At 37.5% G+C, this 26,088-nt stretch overlaps 1 protein-coding gene across 12 annotated transcripts in view; it reads left to right on the top strand.

The window, feature by feature from the left end:
• RAPGEF2 (Rap guanine nucleotide exchange factor 2) overlaps positions 1–26,088 on the top strand; it is a 185,675-nt gene that overhangs the window by 108,147 nt on the left and 51,440 nt on the right. Inside the window, exons 1-2 of one of the 12 annotated variants that reach the window (XM_065061442.1) lie at positions 8,033–8,060; positions 8,905–8,942. The exons of 8 other annotated variants lie outside the window; for them this stretch is intronic. In XM_065061442.1, the coding sequence (XP_064917514.1) occupies positions 8,048–8,060; positions 8,905–8,942 (51 nt within the window). In that variant the 5' untranslated portion in view covers positions 8,033–8,047. Of the gene's footprint in view, positions 1–7,829; positions 8,061–8,303; positions 8,943–26,088 lie in introns of those variants that run through there. 3 more of the 12 variants (XM_021295071.2, XM_021295070.2, XM_021295072.2) reach the window with 3 other exon arrangements.

The raw sequence follows: 26,088 nt of genomic DNA, 5'->3' as shown, positions 1-26,088 counted from the left end.
TCAGGGGTGGTGGGTTTCTTGGGGTAGAAGAGAGGGAGGTACTTTGGTTTCTTTAAAAGCTGTGTTTATTTTAAGTGAAGGAAATACAGTTGTTAAAATGGTAATAAAAACTTTTATTTGGGACTCAGTAGTCCAAGTTGGACGTTTCTCTCAAAGTGCTGCCACAGCTGCTAATAAAGAGGCAGCAATGCCCCTCATACTTGGTAGTCTTAAAATTTACACAAAGATTTGTCTTGGTCCAAGGTGCTTGTTAGGAAAAAAGGTGGAATAATTTGCTTTATTTAAAGACTAACAAGTATGAGGTTAAATAAATCTTCTGATGTGTAAACCCTTTTACTTTACTAAGTGTAAATGCCATTGTTCATGCTTACAGCATGAACAGCACCGTCTTCCAGCAGGTGACAGTTCAGTTCAGGGAAGCTAACAAGTTCTCAGTAAAGCAAGTTAGTTGTTACCTTGAATTTAGCACAAAGTTTTTCTGTAAATTCTTTCCCTCTCCTTCATCACCCTCTTGAAATGCTTATGTAGCCATACTCGGGTCGCTTTGAAATGAAGTTGGTCTTAGATGTGAGGTTGAGCACCCTTGAGCACTTTTTAATTCCTGGTATTTACATGTCTCTTCTTTTTGTGTATGATGAAAACAACCATTGTTTTGTGTAAGTTCTAGTCAGAGTCTTAGTATTGTGTTGTACCAGTACAGGGACCTGGGCTTTAGTTTCGAGTGGTTAGCCTTAAATTGAATTTTTAGATAGTCAAGTTATGACATAGGTGTTTCGTGTATTGTTGATGTGGCTGGGATAAAAACTACACAGATTGTGCTCTCGCTCTGTTTTTGCATTATTTGTATATGTATGTGTATGGATGTGCTAAAATGTAAAACATTTTACGTTTTCTTCCTTTCACTTCATTATATTCTCTGTATTAGTCTTGAATGTTGTAATTTGGTAACTGTAAAGGCCTGCAGCTAGCTGGTTTTAAAGGCCGCAAATGATCCATGGCATACAAATGATCATCTTAAAACTAAGCATGCTGACAGGTTTTCTGATGGTAATCTTGGAATGAAAAAAACAGTGTAAAATCAAATTATTAGTGAGACTCAGTCTAGTAGGTGCACTTCTACCTAATTTGATTTAGCACTTCTTTATGAAGGTAACTGATCTTGTAATAGCAAGGGAAAAAATTTATTCTATATTTGCAAAATAGGACATCCATCAGTTGATGGTAGTTCATGCCATGATTTATTTGATTGGAGAAGAGGAGGGGGAAAGTATTTGTTGGAATTTTATATTGAGGTTTCGTCATTTGAAGGATGTAATTTTGTGTTTTGACTTTTTTCCTATCTAAAACCAATTTGGCTCATTCTGCTTTTTAATTTTTTTTAAAAAATAAGAGACAACTGAAGTTGCCTGGGGTTTGTTGCTGATAAAAGTGAAAGGTCTGGATTAATGATTTCTGTACAGTTTCTGGAGCTAGGGCATAAAGCTCTCAAGATATGTTAGTGCATGGTGCATTACACAAAGGAGGACATGCCGGGGCGTCAGGAGAGAGTTCTTCAAAAAGAAAATTATTTTATGCTGGTAAACCGGTTTTAGTGTTGATTTTAATTAGGAACCCCTGGAGTAGGCTCTTTGGAGGGTCTCTTTGCATAAGACTGTGGCTGGAGACAAAAGCAAAAGTTATTTCTTTCCAGCAGACAGTTGAAGTGAATGAAGGTCCTCTGTAACAGCAACCAGCCCTTTCAAAGTTATACTTCCTCAAAATACCAGAATTAAGTAGTTAGTTACCCCAGGAGACATCTAAACAAACATTCAAGGAGAAACGACTCAACATCATCACATATGGTAGTAAAAATGACACACAATTTTCACCATTATTTGGGGAATCTGAAAACCTAATGCCAGACTGGAGATTTTCTGCCAGTCTCATCTGTGTCTGCACCTTGAACATAGTGATGAGAGTTTCAGATTCTCCCTTAAACATCCCAAGTCAGTTCAAGGAAAACTGCTAGAAAGTGTATTCTATGTACATAAAACAAAAATAACTCCCCCTCCAATACTGCCAAAATGTCCCAATGAATAAACAAACAACAAAATCCATCAGAAAACCAGCTAGCATTTAGAGAAGATTGGAAAAATCTGGAGGCTTTTGTTTATTTTTAATCCATTAATGTTTTATACAGAAACATGAAATAATTATTCCCCTGCCTTGGGTGGTCTTACATATGTTCAGTTCTGTGCCAGAACAATGGTTCTTGTAATTCAAACATGTCAGCGTATTTCAGGTAACAGGATTCAATGAGGGTGGTAAACATAATGGTCTAGAATTTGAGCAGTTGATTAACATCAGAAAAATACCTGAGTTTTAGTCTTACCTTTTAACACTGCAGCAGGATACACATGTAAGAGGTATGCAGTTATCCAGCTTCCGTAAAGTTTTCCTGCATTATTATACAGTGAAGAACATGAATTTTTGGAGGTGTCTCACATAAGTGGAGAACTTGTCTCTGGATTCCTGTTGTGAAATTGGTATGGATGCAATGATATGTGTGCTTTTTGTGGGTTTTTTGTTTTGTTTCGGTTTTCCTCCAAGATGGGATGGCAAGTAGTATCTCAGTAATGAACCTCATCTCCAGCAGGTTTGAATGTCAAGGTATTGTTTAGATCTGGTAAAGAGGCCTTGCTAGTCCAATGTGCCCAAAACCGTAATTCTTGACCTCAAAAGTGTTTGCTTTTTTTTGCTTTCATGCCTTCTTTTTTTTCACAGTTTAAAAGCAGAAAGCACATTCTCATGTTCTCTGCTTTAATTAACACATTATAATAAAATCTTGTCCTTACACTGAAGTGAGAAAATGTTATGAACACTGGGAAAAACTTCATCTATCCTGATAGACTCCCAAAGTACTGAAACAGTTAAGGAAATTAAACTAATCTGTGACCATTCTCCCAACTGAAGTCATTAATATCTCAAATTTTGATGTCTGTTTTTAAACATTTAATAATGATAGTATTTATTTTTAAAGCCATGTTATATATGCATTAAACTTCAGGCTTATGTAAGAAATAACCTTTTGCTTTCTATCAAAAAAAAACAGATGAGTTAAACATCATATGAAGTGACTTCACAAACATACATACTAAATAGTTAGTAAGACATTAAAAGTGTTGCAGGAACACAAAAGATACGTGTGGTGTTTTGTTTTGTTTTCATTTTGGTTAGAAGTATTGTTAGATTTAAAGCATAAATATGGAGTCCAGAGAAGTTTGTGTGTTCTGCCACTGTGGCGAGACTTTGCTCAAGTCGATTTTGTAAGCTAAATTAGATACTCAGGAAATGTGACATCTTGTCACATTTGGGATGAGTATCCTTCAGTTATAGATTTTGTTTGTGTCTGTTCTAACATAATTGTCATATGTAAGAGAATTCGATGGCAAGTATTTTAAATTAATACTATAACTTGGTCCCATTTTAAGATAGATTGCGTGCAAACAGAAAGTTTGCTGTACTGAAAACAGAGCTGTGCACAGAAAGAAGGTGACAAATGAGCCTGCCGTCGAAGGGAAGATGGGCAGTCTATGGCACAGCACCCAGCTGAGGCACCAGCCTGACTGCTCTGGGCTTGTCATTGTTTTAAAGATCCGGATTATAGGTTCATCTGCAGCAGCAGCTCAACAGAAGGGCGTTTGTTCAAATGGCCCGTAACGTTAGTAAGCGTGTTATCAAAACAACACGCATTGCTCCATTGTAACTGTTGCTTTGGTGTTGCCAGTGGCATGGTGAACGTTGTTGTAATGATGAGAATGCCACAGCTGTGCAGATAAATAATTAATTTGGCAAATACTATTACATTATCCATGTGCTTTGGCTGAAGCGTTAGTTTTGTCATAGACGCTCACCTTGGAGAACATATTTGGTAATTTTACTTTATTCAACAGAGTTTTATTTAAAGTTCTCAGACTTCCTGAGAAAATGCAGGTAGCACAGGTGTGCCTAGACCAACCCATGTCTGCGTTACGCTGATGAACTGGAACTCGCTTGCATGAAATTGGGTCATATGGCCGGAGATTTAAATCACTGGCAGTAAATTTGCCTAAATACATTAGAATAAGACTTTCCTATTGTATGGGACATTTAATTATATTGTAGCATTTGGAGTCAATTGTTATTCTGGGTTTTAGTGGTTTCAGTTAGTGGTTTTAAATCTGATGGGAGCATCAGATTGTTATTCAGCAATCTCTCATAAGGTTAGTGGGAGGGAAAGGGAGCATCAGCATTATAAAATTGAGAAGTGTGCTTCTGGGAGCTTAACAGTTTTGTGTCCAGTAGTCCTGAGCTTAAAATTAAGTTTTAAACTTCCGTTTCTTTCCACGTGTGGAGGGTGGGGGGAAGTGACAATACCTCTGTCTTATTGTCCTTAAAATGCTGTATTTCATCCTGTATTCTTCAATTTAGCTGTCTGTATTCCACCTACACATCAGTGTAATATCTGTGTAATAGTCCCTTCACAGTGAATGTTTTTGGGACACACAGTAATTGTGGGTTTTTTGCCATATTCCTTCATCTTTTTTTTTTTTTTTTTTTTTTTTTTTGTATTTTTTGACTTCCCCTCTTGCCCTGGTTTTCTAGCTACTGGAGTCGTGAAGTGGCATTGAATTTGGTGACTTTACGGTGTTCTGTTGTCTTTTGTCCAAGTTTTTGAACACAAAGGAAACGATACTTTACATTGTGTTTAAAGGAAAAGGGAAAGTGTGCTGATAACTTCTAGTTTTGAGGTATTTCAGGAAAAGAATGGTTTCTGTGTATGTAATCTGAACAAAATTTTAAGTACTCCTCTAAATAGTTGTTAGTTAATGTGACTGCTTGAAATTGGAGATTTGAGGTAATCTGTTGTTGCAGCATTTGTCATTAACCTAAAAAGTTTTAATACTCTAAGCATTGTTGGCAGTGCTTAGGAGAATAATATCCATGTGAGATTGTATTCTAGAATGCAAAATAGCTGAGAGGCATTACAATCAGATGGTACATGCTGCTGACATCTCTACCAGTTTTTACCTAGAATTTAGCACTGCTGTTTGTGAATGCTGTGGGTAGACCAAGGATGTCCTAATGTTTGTAGTTACTTTTCAAAGGGTTGGGTTGTTTGTTTTTTTTAACATTCTTTTCTGTGACTTGTAAAGAGATGCCAGCTTTCTTATAAATACAATATTTTGAAAGCAGCTGGGGATAGTCCACCATGTTCACTTATTGCACATCAAGTTTATTAAACATCTCACTTTAATCTCCTAAAAGCATTTGCAAAAATGTCTTGCTTTTTTCAAACTTTAAGCAAGGAGTTCTTATGTGAGTTTTGAAATATACCTGAACACAAAGTTGCAGTTAGGTTGTGTAAAACTATTCTTACTTGTTTATGATAGAAACTTCCCACTATATATTGTTCCGGTGTCTTACACTGACTTAAATTCCATTAATTCTTCACTGAAACGTGTAACAATTCACCGAACTTCTGGTTTAATTATCTTTTTATAAAAGACATATGTAAATTATTTTCTGAACTGATAATGGACAGTGCATTCGATTACACTGTAGCACTGTATCTGGGAAGTGGTGGCAGCTGAGGAGGAAGGAGTAGGGAAATGGATTCAAACATTTATTTCTTGAAATTGTTTTGATTCACAAGTTACCTGAGTGGTGTTTTCTTCACCTAATTGCATAAAATATTCACATTTTGAATATAAAGAAGATTTTTTCTGTTTTGCAGACCATCTAGTTTTCATCAGTCTGATACATGGGAACATCAGTTAGACTTCAGTTGTTCTAAATTTTGCATTAGTGTGTGAAGTACTGACTAAGTTTTCTAACAGGCAAGTAAAGGTGTATAGTAGTGACCAGCAGAAGTAGTAAGGATGTGTTTCATGGCATCGTCATCTGGAAGTTCTGACTTTTGCTACTGTTTTCATGGTTTTATTCATCTTTCCACTTAACTCTTCGAGGCTTATGCCACACAAACCTCAACTAGATTTTGGCTGGAAATACCAACTGCTGCAGAGTAAGATGCACACTGATAGTTGCGTGTAATGAAATACAGAAAGTGGTGTGCTTCTAATGCTGGGGAGATGTTTCTGTCTTGGCAGAACTACATTTTTTCCTGACATGAGTGTAAAACACCACAATCTAATTCTGCTCGTGGTGTTAACCACAAGGCCATCAAATCATCCTCAAGAGGATTTTAATTGCTTTGTCAACAAGTAATATTTTTAAATTTTGTACTAGAGAGGGTTTGTCTAAACTTCTTAGAATGAATAACTTCTGCTATTTCTGGTCAGCACTTCATGAGAAAACTGATAGCACTCAGCATTACAATGTTTTACAAGGCTTAAGCATAATTTAACTTTTAAAAATAATCAGTTAGTTGAACTGGCACAATACAAAGACATCTAAAAATTCTAAACTCATTTTTGTAGTTCAGTCATTTAAAGAAAAACCTATCTTTTAACATATACTAGAAGACCAAGGGCACAAGTGTCATTACACTCTCATAAATGTAAATATATTCAACTTAAAATGTGCTGTGTATGAAATGGTGTCCTGAGAATAACTGTTCTAAAAATAGACTAGATATTTCAGGATATTTTCTTGCTTTACTAGAATTCATTTCCACTAATTTTTATAGCTCATTTACTAGCAGTAATTGTCAGTACAGAAAGAAATCGCTGTGTAACAAACTAAACTCATTATCACTAGACATGCTATGTTGGTGGAAGGCAGCTGCAGATTGTATGACATAATATTCTGTAGTATTCATTTTTTTCCTTTGTGTTTATGCCTGTGTAAAAATTAAGTCTCTTTTTCTGTTGTTCGTGTTAGGAAAAAAAGAGACTTCGGAGATACTTGGAAGTACAGATGGTCTCTGATTTTAAAGAATGTGTTGTAAACGTGTTATAAAGAACTACTAAAGTTGAAGCCTAATGGAAGAGTGGCATGTTCTGTTTGCCCTGGCTTGGTCTCCCCTGTGTCAAGTGGCGTGAATTCGTGGCACTTAGGATGTACGTTATGTTAGGGCTGACAATTAGTTTATTGCTTGAGCACGTTCCCCCTTGTGTTCCTATGCAGTATGATGTCGCTAGTATAGCATGAGAAGTGCTATAGTGTAAATGGGAGTGACTGGGGAAATTTGAGTTTCAGATATAATTACAGTCAGAGAGGAGAGTTATAAAAGCCATATGTATGTCAATTTCTTACAGATCTTGCATCTTCTCTTTTTTTTTTTTTTTTTTTTTTTTAAGTGGAAGTATGGATTTGGTGTGTAGGGAAAAGCAGGAACTGTATTGAGGAAGACATTACATGATGTGTTAAAGGGTTCTAGAGGGTTACTGCCACAGCCCTGGGATATCTGTGGCCTGTGTAGCCGTGAAGCTGCTGAAAATCTGAGAGAGCTTGTCAAGTGCACTGTTTATAAATACTTGATAACAATGTTTACAGCTCTGCAGCAGCACTCTTTTGGGTGGGGGAAAAAGGGAGGTGATGTCAAACCCTCTGCTTTATCCTCATCTTCATGAAAAGTCGAGCTCAGTTCAGGATTTGGCAAGGTAAACGTGGGTCCTTATTCCCACCCTGACTTCAGTGATACTCTTGGGAGCCAGCAGCGAACGGATCCCTCCCCTCTGGGGCTGCCTTGATCTTCAGAGGCTGATACCAGATCCAGGCAAGAGCTTGCTGTTTTATCTGCATTGTCCATCTCTGCCTTAATGAGTGAAATGGTTAAGTATCCGAGGGGCGAGCCTCTAGGAATGTGTCTTCCATTTGACTTGAATATTTCGGTGGATAAAGGGAGAGGGAGGGAGAGGAGAGAGAAATCCACTTACATCACTCGAACTGCATTGAGTGTGTGCCTGTGTGCAGGTTAAGAGACAGACTACAGTGTCTTTGCTTTCTGCAGGAAGCAGCAATGCCGTTTGTATCCTAAGAGGAATTTTTTATTTAGAAAAGGAAGCATTCTTTCTACCCAGGAAATGGCTTTCCTTGTGCGTTGCTATGCCAACTGCCTGCAGCCATGGTCTTCCAAAGTAAGCACAATAACGTAATTATATTGGCGTATTGCATTCAGACTCATGATTCTCTGGGTTTTTGTGTGTAACTGTGTTGTATTTTTGCTGCTGACTCTTTGGGCGGTAGACGTGTTTGTCTTGATTGCGAGGAACAGGCATCATAAAATTAAATGTCCATCAATGTCATGCTGCTAAGATTAATTGTGCAAACTTGGTTAGCTGAGTGGAACAGAGATCACTGGTCACCACTCTGTCAGCATCATTAGCAGCCAGGGGAGGAGGTCCCTATCGCGTGCTCTGCCCTGATTTTGGGGGAGTGGAGGGTAGTGGTGGCGGGGGGTAGTGGGGGGAGGCTGCGTGTGAGTGTGTGTGATTGCAAATGAAACAGGAGTATTAACAATGCTTGGTTGAATGCTGGAGGCTGGTTCCTGCACCCGGACTAATATAATACTGTATTAAGCCTTTTTGAGGGAGTCTCTGTGCAGTCAGCCATTTTAGCTTTTTTCCTCCTTTTTCTTTTCTTCCCATTACCCGGGCTCAGGGAATGGTTTTGTTCCCTTGGATGAATGCTGGATATGTAGGGTTGCATCAGGCTCTGTATGTCCTGACATGCTTAGACTTTTGGTGTTAGAAAAATGGAGACTAACGCTGTCGTTTGGACTGCTGCTCTGCACTACAAGTGCGAGGGGGGTTTTGAGCTTACCAGTAGTGACACTTTTAGCTCTAGCTTGGTTTCCCCCCCTCCTCCTCTTTTTAATTTAACGCTGTAGAGGGTGACTTGCCATCCATAAGAAATTGGTACATGATGTGTAAATTCAGTTCAGCTTATGTTTCTTCATTATGAAACCACTTGCAATCCCAGCTAACCATGGAGTTATGGGCCAGCAGGAGAAACACTCAGTAAGTATTGCAAATTCTGTTTGTTCTATCAATAACCTGTCACGGGCAAACTGCATGGAGATGGAAACTGCTTGTCATCTTGCTCATGGGCTTTTCTGCTTGTGAATTTAGTACTGGGTGTACCTGAGGTGGCATTAGAGTCAGTGGCTGTATTTAAGACTTTTCAGCTTAAAAAAGGCAACGCTGTAGATTCTTTTTGAATGTTAAAAATTGGCTGGAAAAATGCTGACATACTTTCATTGGGCAAGAAGCTATGAGCATTCAGTTAAAATCCTTTTGCATTTGTTAAAACTTTAGAGAAATATTCAAGCTGTATAACAAGTGATATAATTGTAGGTGGTGATAAGCATAGATTTATTCTGTGTAGTGTATGGTACTAGTGTGCTGTTGCCTTGTAGCATGGCGTTTAACATCTGTGATACACTTATGCTGAAAACGTAGAAACTGTTAGTAAAACATAGAATGAACAAAAGGCATAAGCACTGATGCTTTTTAATTGATCCCATGAGTCAGCTACACCTTTGTCATGCTTTAATCCCATAGGCTGTCTGTGTTTATTGTTTGGGAAAAATGCATTCATAAGCAGAATAGCAAACATTATTTAACAAGGCCTCAGGTGTCAGGAATTAGAAATGTATGTTTTACATGACAGAAAGATTCTACAAGAATAGTTTCTTATTGCTCATCTAACATGTTTAAATCTTCATGCTAAATTTTATATGGTTCAATATAATTTTCAATCTTACAATTTGTTTCTTGAATAGATATTTATTATATATATGTTCTCTGCACAGCGTGTGTTAGAATTTGCGTGGGAATGTGTACAGTATGTTATACAGTTAAGAATCATAAATATTGGCAAGATGTGATAGCAGGAACTTTTTAAAGGAGGAAAATTTTCATCAATAATGCAGTTTTGATTGTATAGAAATACAGAAACTAATCTAGAAACATTTCAGAATGTGACTAGTGGATTTTTCTTATGCATGCAGCAGACCCATCACAGTTTCTTGTTGTAGACTGTTCTGTTCCTTTCTCTTCTTCTTAATTACATTCTAAGTATAAAGGAGTTCATGTTACCAAATCATTTGGTGTTCATGAAATATTTAGAACTTAGTCTAAAAAAATTTCTTCTTTCCTTCTGAAACTGAAGTACTGAAGAAGCTGAAATAGAATAAGATACCTTGAATTTGCAAATAGGAATGAAATGAGAAAGCTGCTGCATATGTATTGGTTTTTTCTGCTCTCCAGATGATGTTGATGAAAAGTTCTAGATTGCTTCTGGTAACACAGCAAGTCTAACTAAAAAAAATAATTGCTTATAAATAAAGGAAAAAATTAACCTGGCATTTTAGAGACTCTATGTTACAAGCTCTGTCATATTTTAGTTGTATTATTTTGAGTAAATTAAATAACAGATAAATTTCACTCTCTGGACGAGAATGTAGGAATAGTAAGAGGGAAAAGGTCAAGGTATCACTCTGCAAGAAAGTTTGTTTACCTTGAGAAATGCCCACATATGTGAGAGAAAAAAATCTTACCTTGACATAGGGCTGGCACACAATTGCAGATTTTGCATGAACAAAAGCCATAGCTTAGAGTTTTAAAATGAAACTGTGAGGAGACAATGTAGCTCAGCAAAAAACACCACTTTGGCAATGAAACTTTTCCATGCTTGCTCTCCAGGTAGAGGTTATTTTGCTTGGAAAATGGGACTGAAAAATGTGAATTCTTGGTAGAGAGAGAAGGCAAGCTTGAAGTTTCAGACTTTGTCTTGCATTGCCTAAAAGGAAAACTTACTGAATTAGTAATTTTTTGTGATGAGTTATTTTCATGTTAGTATGTTCCCAGAATCCTAAATCTCTTATTGACATCTGACTTGATCTTATTTCAAGGAGAGAGCCTTAATTACTTCTGTGACATCCCTGCCTAGAGTCTCACGCTTGATTTGCTGGGACAATCTGGAACTGAATGCTAAAATCTCCTGTGCAAGATTTCACAAAATACTGCGAATTAATATTAGTTAATGCTGTTAAATCTTGATTTCACAGTAGTTTAGTTAAGGAATGAAGGATATGGTTTAAATCTACTGTTCTGTGAAAATGGTATGCAGACTGGCCGTTGTGTTCATCATGGTAAGAATGGAGGGAGGAAAAGAGAAAAATTGTGTTGTGTTTGCTAGATTACTTAACATAAGAAATAAAATCAGCAGCATCAATCAAGTGTACTGACCCTACGTGCCTAATGTTTCATAAATTAGGAGAGTTTAAAGCAGTGCAATGTACACCGATCTGAAGCTGTTGATCCTTGATGCACAATTGAAGGTGATGTTTCTTGACACACAACTGTTGTTGTCTGCTGAACAGGGAGTAAAAGTATGTTTTGAGTGAAAGATGGCAGGGAAATGAAAGCTGTATAGTTGAAAAAGGCCTTCTGCTTAGTTCTTGTATTTAAAGTACTTAACCAGATCTTGTGTAGTTCAGTAGGTTTGTTCTATCTGACTGTATCCTTGCTGGTTTTGTGTCCTCTCAGCTGCCTTTATAGTGCTGTCATTGTAATTTTTCTATTCATAAATGTTAGGAGTATGTTTCAAAAAATGGTCATTTTGTTCAAGTCAAAACAACTGTCTCCTAAACAGTTTCACACATTCAGTTGTATACCTGCTTTATTATATGGAAAACTCACATCAAGGTTTAGCATATGGAGGTTTCCACAGTAGACTTAGGCCTTCTAAAATGTTGCATTTCTATCTAATTTTCCCTTGTATGTGTTGTTTCTAGGAACTTTTCTCCAGGTTACGGGGGGGGGGGGGGTAGGGGGAGGGGAATTTGACAGGTATAATGACTTGAGATGTATAGTTCTTTCATGACTGTAATGATTAACAGCTCATGAATTGTGGGGTACATTGGAGTGACTTACACAGCGTCTTTAAGAAAGGATAAGTTTCCTTTTTACTTTGGGTATTATTTCAATAAAGTCTGCTATTAAAGGATATGTTTCACTGCCAACCCAGTCATTCCCCTTTAGTGATCCTGTAGCTACTACAGTCTTTTGATGTGTTTGACCTGTCTTGAATTACTTAAAAAATATTGAAAGCAATAAGTCAAATCTTTTGCTTGTTCTTACCATATTTTAGATCACAAAGATTTGTGGCTTGTGTGAGGAGGCCCACTCACTCCCAAGAATGAGAAGGAAATAAGTGGTATTTTGAAGAATAGTATTGAGTGGTAGTTGTTCAAATATGGTTATGTTAGTGTGGTGTGTGGTGAGGGTGTTGATTGCTGTTCTTTCCTGAGAAATCTAGAACTATACAGAATAAGCATGATTTTCTGGAAGAGATCATCAGTATTGTTTTATCATTTACACGCTAAAGCTAACCTAGGATAGATATTTGTCCTTCGAGTGAGCATTAAGCAACACTAGTAAGACATGGGAAAGAGAGGTGTGATGATGTGATCAGGCCGCTATGCTTGATAAGCTGAACAGTCTGAGGTGGCATCATACCTGGACATTTATTTTTATATATATGGAAAAAAGAGAAATGCATGAAAAAGAACTCCAACTAGGTAGTAACCTATTAGCTACTGTAGCTGCTGATGGTTGTGATTTTGTTCAACTTAATTACATTGCACTGAGATGTGATACAGATTTTTTTTTTTTTCTGTTGTTGTTAGGCACCTTTATTTTTATTGTTTATTGAAAGCAGATTTCTGCTTTCACCCCTTCTGGTTATTTCTTTCCTTTTAATTTGTATAGTTTGAGAAAGATGTCCTCTCTGTAGACCAATAAAGGACTTGTGGATTTTTCATGTGATTAGCAATAGTATTTTGCCTCTTGGTAGGTGCATTATGATACAGTCTTTAGTTACATGACCATGTATCTTCCACAAAATTCATCTCAAGATGGATAGCTTTGGTTTAATGAGCAGCTGTTTGATATTTTGTGCTAGCTTCATCACTTAAATGGCCTGATTGTGTTTATGGCATACTATTCAAGTCCTACTCAGAAGATGAGAGAGAGCATTAATTTTATTTTTCTTCTGTGCCTTTTTTTAGGTGTTTGTAACTACAGCGTTCCTTTGATTCATTAAAGTAGTGTAGGGGGAGACATTATCTTCATTTTTTAGGTAGCTCTGCTGAAGCAAGTCTTTGGTAAAAAGTAAGGACAGAATTTTGAGAACTTAAGATGCTTATTTCTCAGCATAGCTTGTCGTAATTAAGTGTACAAAGTATGGATTTTGTTATTTGAATTATCTGTGTATTGGCCCATTTCAGGCACCCCCTGACCTAATGATCATCTGAAATGCTGATTTTAAGTGACTTGCCTGGCATCCTACCAGAGATCAGTGGTAGACTCTGGCTAAATTCCTGTTCTTCAGGACAACATTTAACTGTAGATTTTCTGGAAAGCTTATAAATAGCAAAATTTGGGTCATTTCATAGGAAGGACAGTTGAATGCATTAGTGACCTGTAGAGACGGCCATGAAAACATCCTTGGCACATAGCAGATGTCCTGCCATCTTTCTGTTACTGTTTCAAGGCTTGGGGATTACACAACATACTTCAGCGGGAGAAGAAAACGAACCAAAACAAAGCCACAGACCCCAACCAAAACAAACAAAAAAACCCAACCCAAACCACAATAAAACCCCCACCATCTATATGTATATTGTGTGTGTGTGTGTGCACAAAACTGCTTTCTATACCTTCTTAAGAAGTAGCTGAATTTTTTTCAGGTCAGCAGCGATAGTTGTTGTAGAAAAGCTCACACTAGGGCATTTGTTTAGCAGGTTTATGAAGCAGGAAAAGTTCAGGCCTTACGATAAGAATTGGGAAGCTCAAAATTACCAGTTTTGGTCCAAAATGGCCAAATGTAGAGGTGGTGTTAAAGTGCTGCAAAGTGAAATTTATGATGGTGCACACTGAAATGTTTTGTTTATATCCAAAATACAGATGTGAACCTGAAAAGGGATGTTAGCTTCTTCCAAATTGCTATTTTGCGATAACAGACTAATACTACTTATCATTACTAAACTATAGGCTCTCCTGCCTGATCTTCAGGGATTCTAAAAATCCTGCTGAAATTGAGAACTGCTGAAAACCAAGAATTAAAACAAACAAACAAAAAACCCCAAACAAGCAAAAAACCCCCAGAAGTCCAAAGAAATAAAAAATCCTAAAGCCCTCAAGGTACTGTTGGCTTACCTCTGGTTCTACAAGCTAATAAAGACATAGGAATAGTAGAAGCTCTAAAAAGCATAAGATGATGGAATGTGGTGTGCTAAACAGCTGAAGTTAAAAATACCTGGGAGTATCATGAAGTCCATTGTAAGTAGAAGCAAGCACAGTCAGCTAAGGAAATCCTGTGCTTCTACCTCAAGTTGGTTCTTCCACCTTCAAAATATTTGCGTTCCTGTGCAGAATAGGGGCTTGAGAGTTTTAAAGGGTGGTATTATTCTTGTACTTAAAAAATTTCCAAGTATTTCCATAAACTGAACATTTTAGCAAATCAACCTGTAAAAATATTTCAGCAAGATGAGGTACATAAGATTTTTGAAAATTACAGTTTTAGTTACATAGGGCAGGGAATTTCAGAGAGATGCGAAGAAAGATGTGGTTTATAAAAGGACTGGAAACTGCTGGCAGTTATCTCGCTTGTTTCTGCGGTTGTGATCACTGCCGATAGTACTACTCCGATTGGCAAAATTAAGGAGGAGTGTCTTATGTTCTTTTTCTACTGCTGAGATGACCTGAAGCTCATCTGCAAAATACTTCTGTACTTGATAGTTTTACAGGTTGTCTGCAGAATCAATGAGGTGTCAAAAGATAACCGCACCTGGTTTAACAATCTGAGTGTTAGGAACCGTGATTTTTAATTTGTAAACTAGAATTGGATAAACATTCAAACTGTGTTCAGACGATCAGCCCTCTAGGATAATGAATGATGTTGATGCTGGAAACTCTTAAAAATAAGGTTTCTTTTAAAGTGTATTTAAAGTTCATTTTTCTTCAGCTATCTTAGGTAGGGTTTATTCCTTGATGTCTTCCAGGCTTTAAATTGCTATAAGTTAGTCCTTAACAGCATTCTTGATGTTTGAAAAGCTGAACTAGTTTTACTAACCCTTTCCTGGATACACAGTGGTGTGATTTTTTTTTTTTTTTTTTGTCTGACTGAAATAAATACAAGGTTTTGAGAATCTCAGGGTTATTTTATTAATGTCTGATTTTTAGTTTTGATATCATAGTTGCAACAGTAAATATATAACTCAACTCATAATTATTTTAATTTACTATTATTGATGCATTCTTGTTAGCATTCTCTAAATATAAAAATTAATAGAAATGCAAGAATAAAATATTGATAGTAGGGTATTTCGAGAGTAATGCTGAAGCCATGTTTCCAGTGTTCTTTATTGCTCATGGATGACAAGTGCTACTGACTGTGAAGAACCCTACATGACTAGTATAGTTATGTCAAGGATTTGAGAAAAATTAGGTATTTATGTCTCAATATTTATACTTGAGCAAAGAACCTTGTACCTGCCATACTTCATTTCCAATATGGTATTTAAGAGTCTGGTAACTGTAGCACAGAGTAGTGTGGGATGACCCCTGCAAGTCTGCAGGCTTTTTGGGATTCTAACTTCTGCATGCTTAACCCATCAATCTGTTCCTGAAATGTAACTGGCACTCATATGGCATCCCAGTACTGGATGGCTGGTTGTTCTTCCAATTTTGTCAGCTTGCCAGTAGTCTTTTTTTTTTCTGTTCATTTTGAGGTAGTGATGATTCAGCTGAAAACTACAGGAGGAATAAACTGTACTGGCAGGGTCTCCGAGTGCTGCTCAGTGGGTTGCTTGTGAAAGCTGATCCTATGCCCAGCAGCTGGAATTTAATGGAGTGTTTGTCATTCCTTCCTAAACCCATGTTTGTATGGGGACGCTAGAAGGGCAGATGAAGGAAAACAGATTGTGATGCTTTTGTGTGGGTGATATTGAAGGTAAATAGCCTTATGTTAACATAGCACCTGACCCAAATAGTGATGCTACTTAGTCCCTAACACATCTGAGACATAGAAGTGGAGATGAGCTAGTGCCTGATTTACTTACGTAAGTGTGTGTATATATTTTTTTCGTCTTCCTTTTTTTGTTGTTGTTGTTTTTTTTTGTTTGTTTGTTTAAAAGATGAAGAATTACAGCCAATTACATTTGGTGAAATAGCTGGAAGATAGGATGAAATTTTGTGTAGGTATTGTTTGTAATTTTTACTTGTGATGCTGGACTTGGTTGTCAGACTAGTGCAGTATGGTAACATACAAGAATAGGGGGCAAGCCTCTGGCCAGAAGCCTTCATCTCTTTTTGTGTTGCTCTCGCTGCAAATGTGAAGTTTGCCAGCTTCATGGTATTTAGCTAACCCGGTATTCTCTACTTGGCCTAAACCTAAGATAAAAGTAAGGGCATCAAATTTTTTTTGTGATCCATGGTCTCTATTGCAAATGTTGAACACAAAATCCCAGCATGTTTATTTCTGTTTTCATGAAAAGTGAAAGAGGATTTTCCTAAATGGGGAGTAGCCTTCTATATCTCACAGCTTGGTCTGGCTAGTTTTCTAGCCTTTCCCAAGTCCTCTGTTATTGGCAGTCAAGTTGATGTCTCCTCTAATATGCCATTCCTACCAAAGCCTGTCTGGAGCACCTTAAAAAGGTATCACATAATTCAGTCTGTTTCAAATTGGATGGGAGCGTGAGTTCCCCTCCTTTAATTCAGTGAGGCTTTCTGATTTTTTTTTTTACATGTCTTCTGAGTTCCAGTTTAGTCAGTCGCTGTAAATGACAACAGAAATCTGTGCAGTATTTGACAAAATGTGAAGATTTTGCCTTGAATGTGAAGGTGACTGTGACTCTCTACACTCGTATGCAAGCCTCCATGACATTTGCAGCTTGTAATGGAGTTGCTGGAACTGGGAATATAATAGCTTGTTTAACACCAGCGTTCTCTTTCAGCCCCCAGCTTCTTGACTTGAATCAAGACCCAGTTGCTTTTCAAAATCAAGGGAAAGTAGGCTCTTGAGATAGTATGCAAAAAATACAAAGTATTACATTAAAGCTGAGTTTAGCATCTAATAAGCTAACAGATACCATGGTGATCACAAAATGTAGCTCCATATACTAATTGTGACTCTCTACCTGTAGATTACTTATTTACAACTGATCCAGGGTTGGCTGGTGACCAAATGCTGGTGTTTGGTAGCAGTAATGCATCCTCTTGGTAACTGCAGTTACTTGACCTTCAGAGGTATGTGAACAGCCAGGAACCACATTGCAAACCCAGACAATAATGCAGTGGTCAAAATTCCTCAACCTGTGATTTTTTTTCACTCAGTCTATAAATATTGCCCCATTTGATATGACTGCAACCTGTCAACTTGCTTGCTTACAAGCACAGGTGCTGTATGCTGGGTCATTTGGACACATCAGCTGGGTAGGATTTCTTAGTTATAGCTTGACTCCAAACTGTGACTTTGCAAGTACAAAAAATGGATTTAAGCTTTTCTTTTTTTTTTTTCTTCCCCCTCCTCTGATCAATGATTTCATAAAAAAAGACATCATGCTATTTTTTAGGTCTGTTCCCTTCATGCATTTAGTCATATTGGCTTGCTTTATAGTTAAAAATAGGCTTTTACTGTTCTGTGCTGCTGTTACTCCTGCAGAGCCAGGAGAATGAGAGCTGGTGTGTGCTCTTAGGGACTCCATCCATAGCATTGTTTCCTAAATGCCTGTCTGCTGCTGCTGCGCGCCAAATGCTGTAGGAGTTTCACAAGTGTCAGCAAGGTCTGACGTGGGATGATGTGAAAGGGCATGGTAATGCCTGAAAAAAAGGAATGTGGCTGCAGAACTGGGTTATAAATTTGATAATGGTAACTGGGATCAGTGTCTTGAAAACAGGGTGATGGAGGACATTGTACCTGAAAACTTGGATGTATGAAGTTGTGGTTGCAAGAAATAATCATTTTAGGTTTTGGGAAATCTAAACTGAATTGTGGGAATTACTACTTAGTTAACTATATCCTAAGGTTGCTGAACTGTCAGCACTGTTCTCATTTTAACCCAACTACATTTTTTATGCTCTTGATATATATATTTTTTTTTTTTGTTCTTAAATGTAAGCAGCTGAAGTTACTCCAAAACATGCATTGTACACTCTCTGCCTCTGCTGTGCCACTGATCAGGGTACAGCTTGACCTCCAAATCTTAATGTATTCCTGATAACAAGCTAGGAAAAAAAAATCTTCCAAATGCTTGGTAGGCAGTAGGTCTTTACTCTTCTAGATTGCTCAGGCAAGAGCCAGATGTCAGACTTGGATGTGTGTCCCTGGTGTGCTTGCCTTTTCAGTTTTGACCCACATCACTTGTGGATTTTTATGAGGTTCTTTTGGCCTTAGAATGAGAAGCTGACTATAGGGGGCTTTTGTTTGAAATATCCATAAATAATGTAGAAGGTTCTTTTTCCCATTGTCCTCACTTTTAAGGAGCCACAAGGAAAAAGAAAATGCATGAATTTATGGATTTCTTAGCCTTGGTAAAGTGTTCTACTTAATTAACTCTGTGTCTGACAATGGTGGTCCACTATATATTTTTAAGGCAACAATGACTTGTACTAATGATTTTTAAAGTGAAGCTGTTCATAGCTGTAGGAGCAGAATAAAGAACAGACTAAAATGAATGCAGTGTTTCTGTTAATAACTGGAGAAGCTTGTATGCTGTCGGTGTACCTCGGCTGCTGGTGTATGATTTGGGCTAATTTTTCTGTTGTCTGACTCCAGGAGTTTGTCCTTTTCAGTATTGCTTGTTCTCAAAGCAATAGGTTCTTTTAGTGGATAACGGTCTTCTGGTTTTGCTTTTGGTTTGGTGGTGTTGTTGTTTGTTTGTTTGTGTGTTGTTGTTTTGGGGTTTTTTTGTGTGTGTGGGGGGGTTTTTTTTAGTTTTGTGAGAAGATGAGCGATTTCTTGCACTTCAGAGCAAAGAATTTCAGATTTTTCTATTTAGCGGAGAGTTTCCAAGGTCCTGGAATACAGCTGCTATTTCTAAATAAACGGATACTGAAGCATAGTTTCGCAAACAGTGGCTGCATATCAGCATTCGTATACATAAAATCTAGTTATCTGCTTCTTTCCCGTACAAGCAAGAGGTTGTTTAGATGGTTAAATGTCACTCCTACACCTGCCACTTCCATTAGTGTTGTACATTAGTATTCTTTCTGTGATTATGTTACCCAGGGAAAACTAAAATTGGGAATTCCTGAGTTAGTGGTTTTTGGTCTTTTTTTTAAGTGGAGGTTCAATGTTTCAGCAGGGTTTTTATTCAGTTTGACATGCAGACATAAAATTTTTAATGTAGTGAATGGCTAAAATGCTTACGACTTTTATGAAAGGAATTATCCTTCTTAATATCTTGCACCATGGGGTGTTACAGCAAAGACCATTCTAGCGCTCTCATAAATCAGCAGTAAATTTTTTTCTGGTTATTGCAAGGTGACCTAATGCAGTAGGTGATGTACATACACATAACAAGGGCAAGTGTAGAGTCTTGCATCTGGGTAGGAACAAGCCCAGGTTCCAGGAAAAGTTGGGGAATGACCTATTAGAGAGCAGTGTAGAGGAGAGGGACCTGGGGGTCCTGGTGGACAACAGGATGACCATGAGCCAGCACTGTGCCCTTGTGGCCAGGAAGGCCAATGGCATCCGGGGGTGTATTACAAGGGGGATGGTTAGTAGGTCCAGAGATGTTCTCCTTCCCCTCTACTCTGCCCTGGTGAGACCACACCTGGAATATTGTGTCCAGTTCTGGGCCCCTCAGTTCAAGAAGGACAGGGAACTGCTGGAGAGAGTCCAGCGCAGGTAAACCAAGATGATTAAGGGAGTGGAGCATCTCCCTTATGAGAAAAGGCTGAGGGAGCTGGGTCTCTTTCGTTTGGAGGAGAGTGAGGGGTGGCCTCGTTAATGTTTATAAATATGTAAAGGGTGAGTGTCAGGAGGATGGAGCCAGGCTCCATTCTCAGTGACATCCAATGGTAGGACAAGGGGTAATGGGCTCAAGCTGGAACACAAGAGGTTCCACTTAAATTTGAGAAGAAACTTCTTCTCAGTGAGGGTGACAGAGCACTGGAACAGGCTGCCCAGGGGGGTTGTGAAGCCTCCTACTCTGGAGACATTCAAAACCCACCTGGATGCCTTCCTGTGTAGCCTCATCTGGGTGTTCCTGCTCCAGTGGGGGGATTGGACTAGATGGTCTTTTGAGGTCCCTTCCAATCCCTAAGATTCTGTGATTCCGTGATCCTGGGTCTCCATAGCTTATCTTCTGGTAGGTGGGAGAAAAAAGATGAAATTAACTAATTGTTTTTGCAGAATGGGCTTCAGTTGTGGGTCCCAGTATTTCTAGCTGATTCCTGTGCTGCTTATTTTTTCTGCAGCTTGGCAATCTCTGCTTTAAATTCTCTTCCTGAATAAACACCATTGAAATATTTCATGGTGTCAGAATATAAAAGTTGCTGCATGGATTGTGCCTTCAGTATGCTGTTGACCAAAGGTGGGAGTATAAGGGAAGATTTATACTCTGTGTGCTCACCTGCATGGACACAAATAGATAAATTTCCAGAAATGACATCTGAATGTCAGTGTTTTTAGCAGAATAATATAGTGCTTCAATTCAGTTGACGGTGCCTCCTTGCTCTAGAGCAGCTTTGGTTTTAGCAGGCTCCATGTGGGGCCTTGTAGTTTTGCTTATCTTGTGAGTATGTTGTTTTGGACATTCATAAGTTAGGTGATTTGATATTACAGTTTTGAATAACTGCCACTTAGACTACAAAGAAACACTATGCAGGTTGTTTCAAAATTCGATGAAGATATTATCAATACAAAAGATCCTCTGTGTTGATTTGGGTAAATAATTTCAAATGGCTTTGCACAGTTCTTTCCGCACCATGCTTCAGAATTTGGGGAACATCTTTACACTTCCCAAAAGCTATTTGGTGAAAAGAAGAGAAACAGTCCTTTTTCCCTTCCTATGATCACAGTGAGCATGCATAAGCAGGTGTTTTGTCCAAGCCAATAAATATTCTTACTAGTTTAAAGAAGTCAGAATCTTCTGTGCAAGAAAAATCTGGGGCTATTAGGAACACATGATACCATGTACAGTTTTAAAAGTTTGTGTCAGTATGAAAAATTTTCAATAATTTTCTTTGGTTACCGTACGAAGGGAAAATGTAAATTAAATAACATAACAAGCAAAGCTGGGGATGTTATAGCATCATTCACTGCTGTTATGTTGCTATGACCTGAGTACAGTTGCACTTTCAAAGCTCATAAAATAAGTGATAAAGCTGTTTAGTAAGCATGTTGGTATAGCTTTAAAAATCATAGATAAGGTAAAATCATACTATTTTAAGATTTTGCAACATCAGTCATCTATAAAGGGAAATGGTTGTCATTTTAAAATATTTTGAGCAAGTTGTCTTGTTGCTGTGCTATTTTTGTTATCCAGAAGAAGTGAGACATTACGTATATTACTTTATAATGCAAATATGAAACCTTTTTGCTGTCTATATATCAGTCTCAGAAGTATTATATAAAACTTTTTTCCAAAATCAGCTTATTTTTAAAATATAATCCCTATTTTAAGCAACCATTTTTTAAAATGTTGTATTCTTATTTTGAGATACACAATTAAGAAACTTAAAACTTTAATTATTGTCAGACATTTTTGCTTTATGTCAAAGAAGGCTACAGTCAGGTTATTCTTAAAAACAAGGTTGAGCAAGTGCTTTCATAGCCTCCTGTGTGCTGAGAACATGCATCCTGCAATATCGTGTTTCTTCAGTTTTTTTGTTTGAGGTAAAGCAAAAAATGTGCATCTTTCATTGTCAGACAAGGAAAACAGAGGAAACTTTCCATTGTAGAACAAACACATGGAAAACAAGTAGCTGCAGTGCATGATTTCTTATTTGGAACCAGTCATTAGCAGAAGAAATTGTGCATGTTCCTCTCCTATTGCTTAAGTCACTTAACCGTGCTTAAGCATGGTTGTTGTATTAGGAGAAAAAAAACCCACCACCACTTTTCTCATGAACTATTCCTTGATACAATAGAGCAAAGATAATCCATTAGTTAAAACTACAAGGATGGCACTGACATGGCTGCAGCCAGAAGACTTGAAAAAAATTATATGTTTAATTGCCCGTGAATTGTCATGTCTTTAAATTTTCATCATGTTTCTTCCAATAAACTTGGTGCTTCGTAGAGGTAAGACTCCGTGTACAAATGGAAATCTCCTGTTCTTACATCTCTGCACAGCAACTCCCTACGTATCTATATCTTTAAAAAATATTTTCCTTGGAAGTGTAAAGAATACTTAAGTCTTAATTAAGAAGCTACCAGTAAGAATATCTAAAATGTTATTATATTAATCATGTTGATTTTTGTCTTTTCTTTCTCATTTGGTGACGCCACTTCTGAATGATAAGTATATAAAAATCCAGAGTGGCTTCAGATTTTTTGGGGTGGAGGAGTGACATGGATCTGGAGGAGATTTTCTGGGTCACTGCCGTTACACGCTGTTGCACAGCACACCCATAACTTTGTCTAGCTTGGGTTTGAAAACCTTCTCTACCACAGGTTGAGTCTGGTTTTGAGAATCTCTGTGGTTCATTAGGCAGCAAACTTCTTTCAACTTGCTGCTCATTAGGCTTTGCACCTGCATTGCCTTTTACTGGAAATATTTTGTTTTCCTCCTTTCTATTTCTAGATAGTGAATATACCCTCTCTCAGGCTGGGCTGGATAAGCTGTGCTTCTTCTCTTGCACTTCCTCAAAATACTAGAAAGTATTTAGAAATATCAAACTGAGAGGAAAATACCAACTGGAACATGTATTATGATTAGTATGTAAATCAGTTATTCCCAAGAGAGAAATCTCTGCAAAGTCAGGCTTTATTAATTTGTTGCCCTCCACGTCTATTGTTATTAAATAATGGGGAGCTTTTACTGAAGTTCAGTGGTTGAGCTCAGTTTTCTGCACTCCTACCCTAGAGATATTTCAGAAGTCAATTGAAACACCTCGAAAGGATCTTTCCTGCAGCCTGATCAGCAACTACGGTGCAGTGCCTCTCCCTAGTTGTCAAGTTTCATTACAGAGATTTCCACAACATGAATTCCCTTCCCTATGCAGTCAGTGTTTTGGGGAAGCTGTTAATTTGTGCGCGGGCACAGGCTGTGCCGGCTGTGTTAGGGCTCCAAATGTGAGTGCTTGGCCGAGGCAGTGGGATACTCCCCATGAGTGACGTGGTTATGGTAAGGCCTTGTACATATGCAGACATAATATGCTGGAATAGGGATTCTGCTTCTCACGCTTTGAACTACTGTTCAAAGATGGGTTCTGATCTGAATTATAGACTTTCATAAACCAAACCAAACTGATCGATATAAAACACCAGATAATGCTAGTGAAAAAAAGTGGAGGAAGACCTGAAAAGCCTTCATACTCCATTCTGCAAGGTTTTTCTTCCACTTCATTGTTTGGAAAAAATTTTAACAGAAAGAACAAATCTCTTCCAGTGATTAAGACAGAGGCACAGATATTTTTCTGTGAAGGAGATGGAAGAATGTACACAGTGTCTGAGAAATTGCATTCTCTGTAACATCAACCTATCCCATGCAAATAGGACTGTTATTAATGCCAGGTGAGGTAAAATTACTTAAATGCTGTGAGAGGAGAGACCATGTTTCTTCAGGTGGTTGAGGTTGCCAGAGAGTTGTTGGTACTTAAATGTATATCCACAGTGAAAACAATTGTAGCACAGTCTCTTTATTTTGATCCCCAGAGCAGAACTGCTCTAATTTTAAAAGCACCACGGATACTCACATACTATATTTTAAGATTACTAAATTATCCTTTGTTGCTCAATGAAGAGGTTACACTTTTACCAGATATTTTCTGACTGAGATTTCTGAATAATGTTTAAAACAAACATATTCTAGTCTTGCAGATTCGTTGCTGTTCATTTTAAGTACATTATAATTGCTTGAATTCAGAGTTTCAAAACCCTGAGAAGAGCTTTGTAAAACTTAGTATGCTTTAGTTCAGTGTGATTTAATTCAGTTTAGTATGCTTTACTTCAATTCCATTCCACATTTTTTTTCTTTTGTATCTTGGTCCACAGGCACTGTAAATACCTGTATGATACAATCTTCTCTCCTCTCCCAAACCTAACTGACATTTATGTTTGTGAAAGGAATATTGTTTATGCCAGATTTCCTGAAGAAGGTACTTTTGAATATAAAGCACTGCATTCAATCTGTGATGCAAATGCTGTGAAAAGAAAAAGCAAATATTAACAGTTCTGGTCCTACAATAGATAAATAACATTAAATATCATTAAATAAGAATGGATGTGTGTCAGTGATGCATTTCATACTTTTACTTTGAAAAGAGTGTCCCTGAGAGCTTTTTTCTATTCCCCAGATACCCATTTACATTTCACCACCTCTGTCCCTCTGCAGAAGTCAATAATCCTTCAAGCAAATGATAATTATGTTCAGTGCATTAAATGCTTATAGGATTAGCTGCTGAGAGCTACAAGATGTACAGTAAGTGACAGTCACTGTGCGTTTTGTAAGGGAAACGAAACGAAGTTCCCACGCGCTTGCTCTGTCTTGCTCTCTCTTCAAGACCAGCAGGTCACATTGCATTAACTTAAATCTCTGAACAGCTTTATGGGGGGCTGCCCATAGCAAAGTATCAGTGGAGGAGAATATTAAGCGCTTTCCAGAAAAGGTCCTTATAATGCTGATTTTTTTTAATTAGATGTGTTCTGCTGAGGGATTTCTATATAAACACCTGCTTAACAGTGGTAGTACCCAAATGCAGTGTTTTACGAACACAGGTTGTGTCTTGCGTGGTACTCAAGATGAAGAACATTTTTAAGAGTAGATCTTCGTGAAGTTTGAGCCACAGTTTCACATAAAGATGCCCATTTGAGGAAAATTTGGAGATTCAAAATATGTGAGATACTATTGTACAAAGTGAATGACACACAGAAAACATAATTCAAGTGAGAAGATTTTCATTTAACTCTGGCTGAAGTTTTCAGAGGAAATACATACTAAGTTCTTAATGTTTTCCATCCTACCCCTAAGTACAAGGAAATTTTGCTTCAATAGGAATTACGTAATGATTTGAACTGTGTATGGTTGAAACTTTTATTTTAAATTTAACTCTGCACTGGAAATGTCAGTCTTCATCATGTCTGTAGACAGAATCGATAGAAATTACTTTATTATTCTGTGATTACTTACATTGACTGCTGTGTTTGAAATCACTGAACCATAAAAATGTTTTCCTTGATGCTAACCTCATGGTTAGCAAAAGAATTATGTTGAAATAGCATGCTGATGAATACCCACCATTATTAGAAGTATTTCTTCCTACCATCATTAAATATCATAAATCTGCGTATATCCTTAAAATGCATACAACAGACTTACAATTAATATAAAAATGAACATTTACGTAATAGTGAAATAAACGGTTACTGAATTTATAGGATACTGAAGAGTACTGGATTGGTGATCTGGATTCTTGGAGCGCAATAAACATTTTGAAATTTCTATCTTGGTGAGGAAAAAATTGGGAAAGACTAAGGCATGCTATTTGTCTGCTGTTGATCTTTATGAAAACATAAAGAACACCAAAATAACTTTGTTGTAATTTGCTTGTTTAGACTTGTGGGACTAAATGCATAATCCAGAAAAGAAATAAACTACCTTTTTTGTACCTTTTTGTTTTGTATTATGGTGACTTTCATATTGTTTTATTAGTAAAGAGGTACTACAGAATAAGCACTGAGAAGCATGCGTTCAGAGGCTGAAGAATCCGTGTTTGCTTATGTTTCTTTAATTTGAGAAAGTGGCAATAGGTGTATAAACATAAGGTGTTTATAGGGGTATTCATCAGGAATTGCATAACAGAGTGTTACATCTTTGCTCTGTTAAATTTCATCTTTCTGCAGTTGTACTTCAGTCACTTTGCAGGCTTTATAGATGTTTCCTAAGTGCCAAGCAGCACAAGAAGACTTTGTTTGTAAAATGTTTACTGA

The sequence above is a fragment of the Columba livia genome, chromosome 4 (genome assembly GCF_036013475.1).
Source record: "Columba livia isolate bColLiv1 breed racing homer chromosome 4, bColLiv1.pat.W.v2, whole genome shotgun sequence".
Lineage (NCBI taxonomy): Eukaryota > Metazoa > Chordata > Aves > Columbiformes > Columbidae > Columba > Columba livia.
Note: the sequence above shows the minus strand (reverse complement) of the source record. Positions and strands in the feature narration are given on the sequence as shown.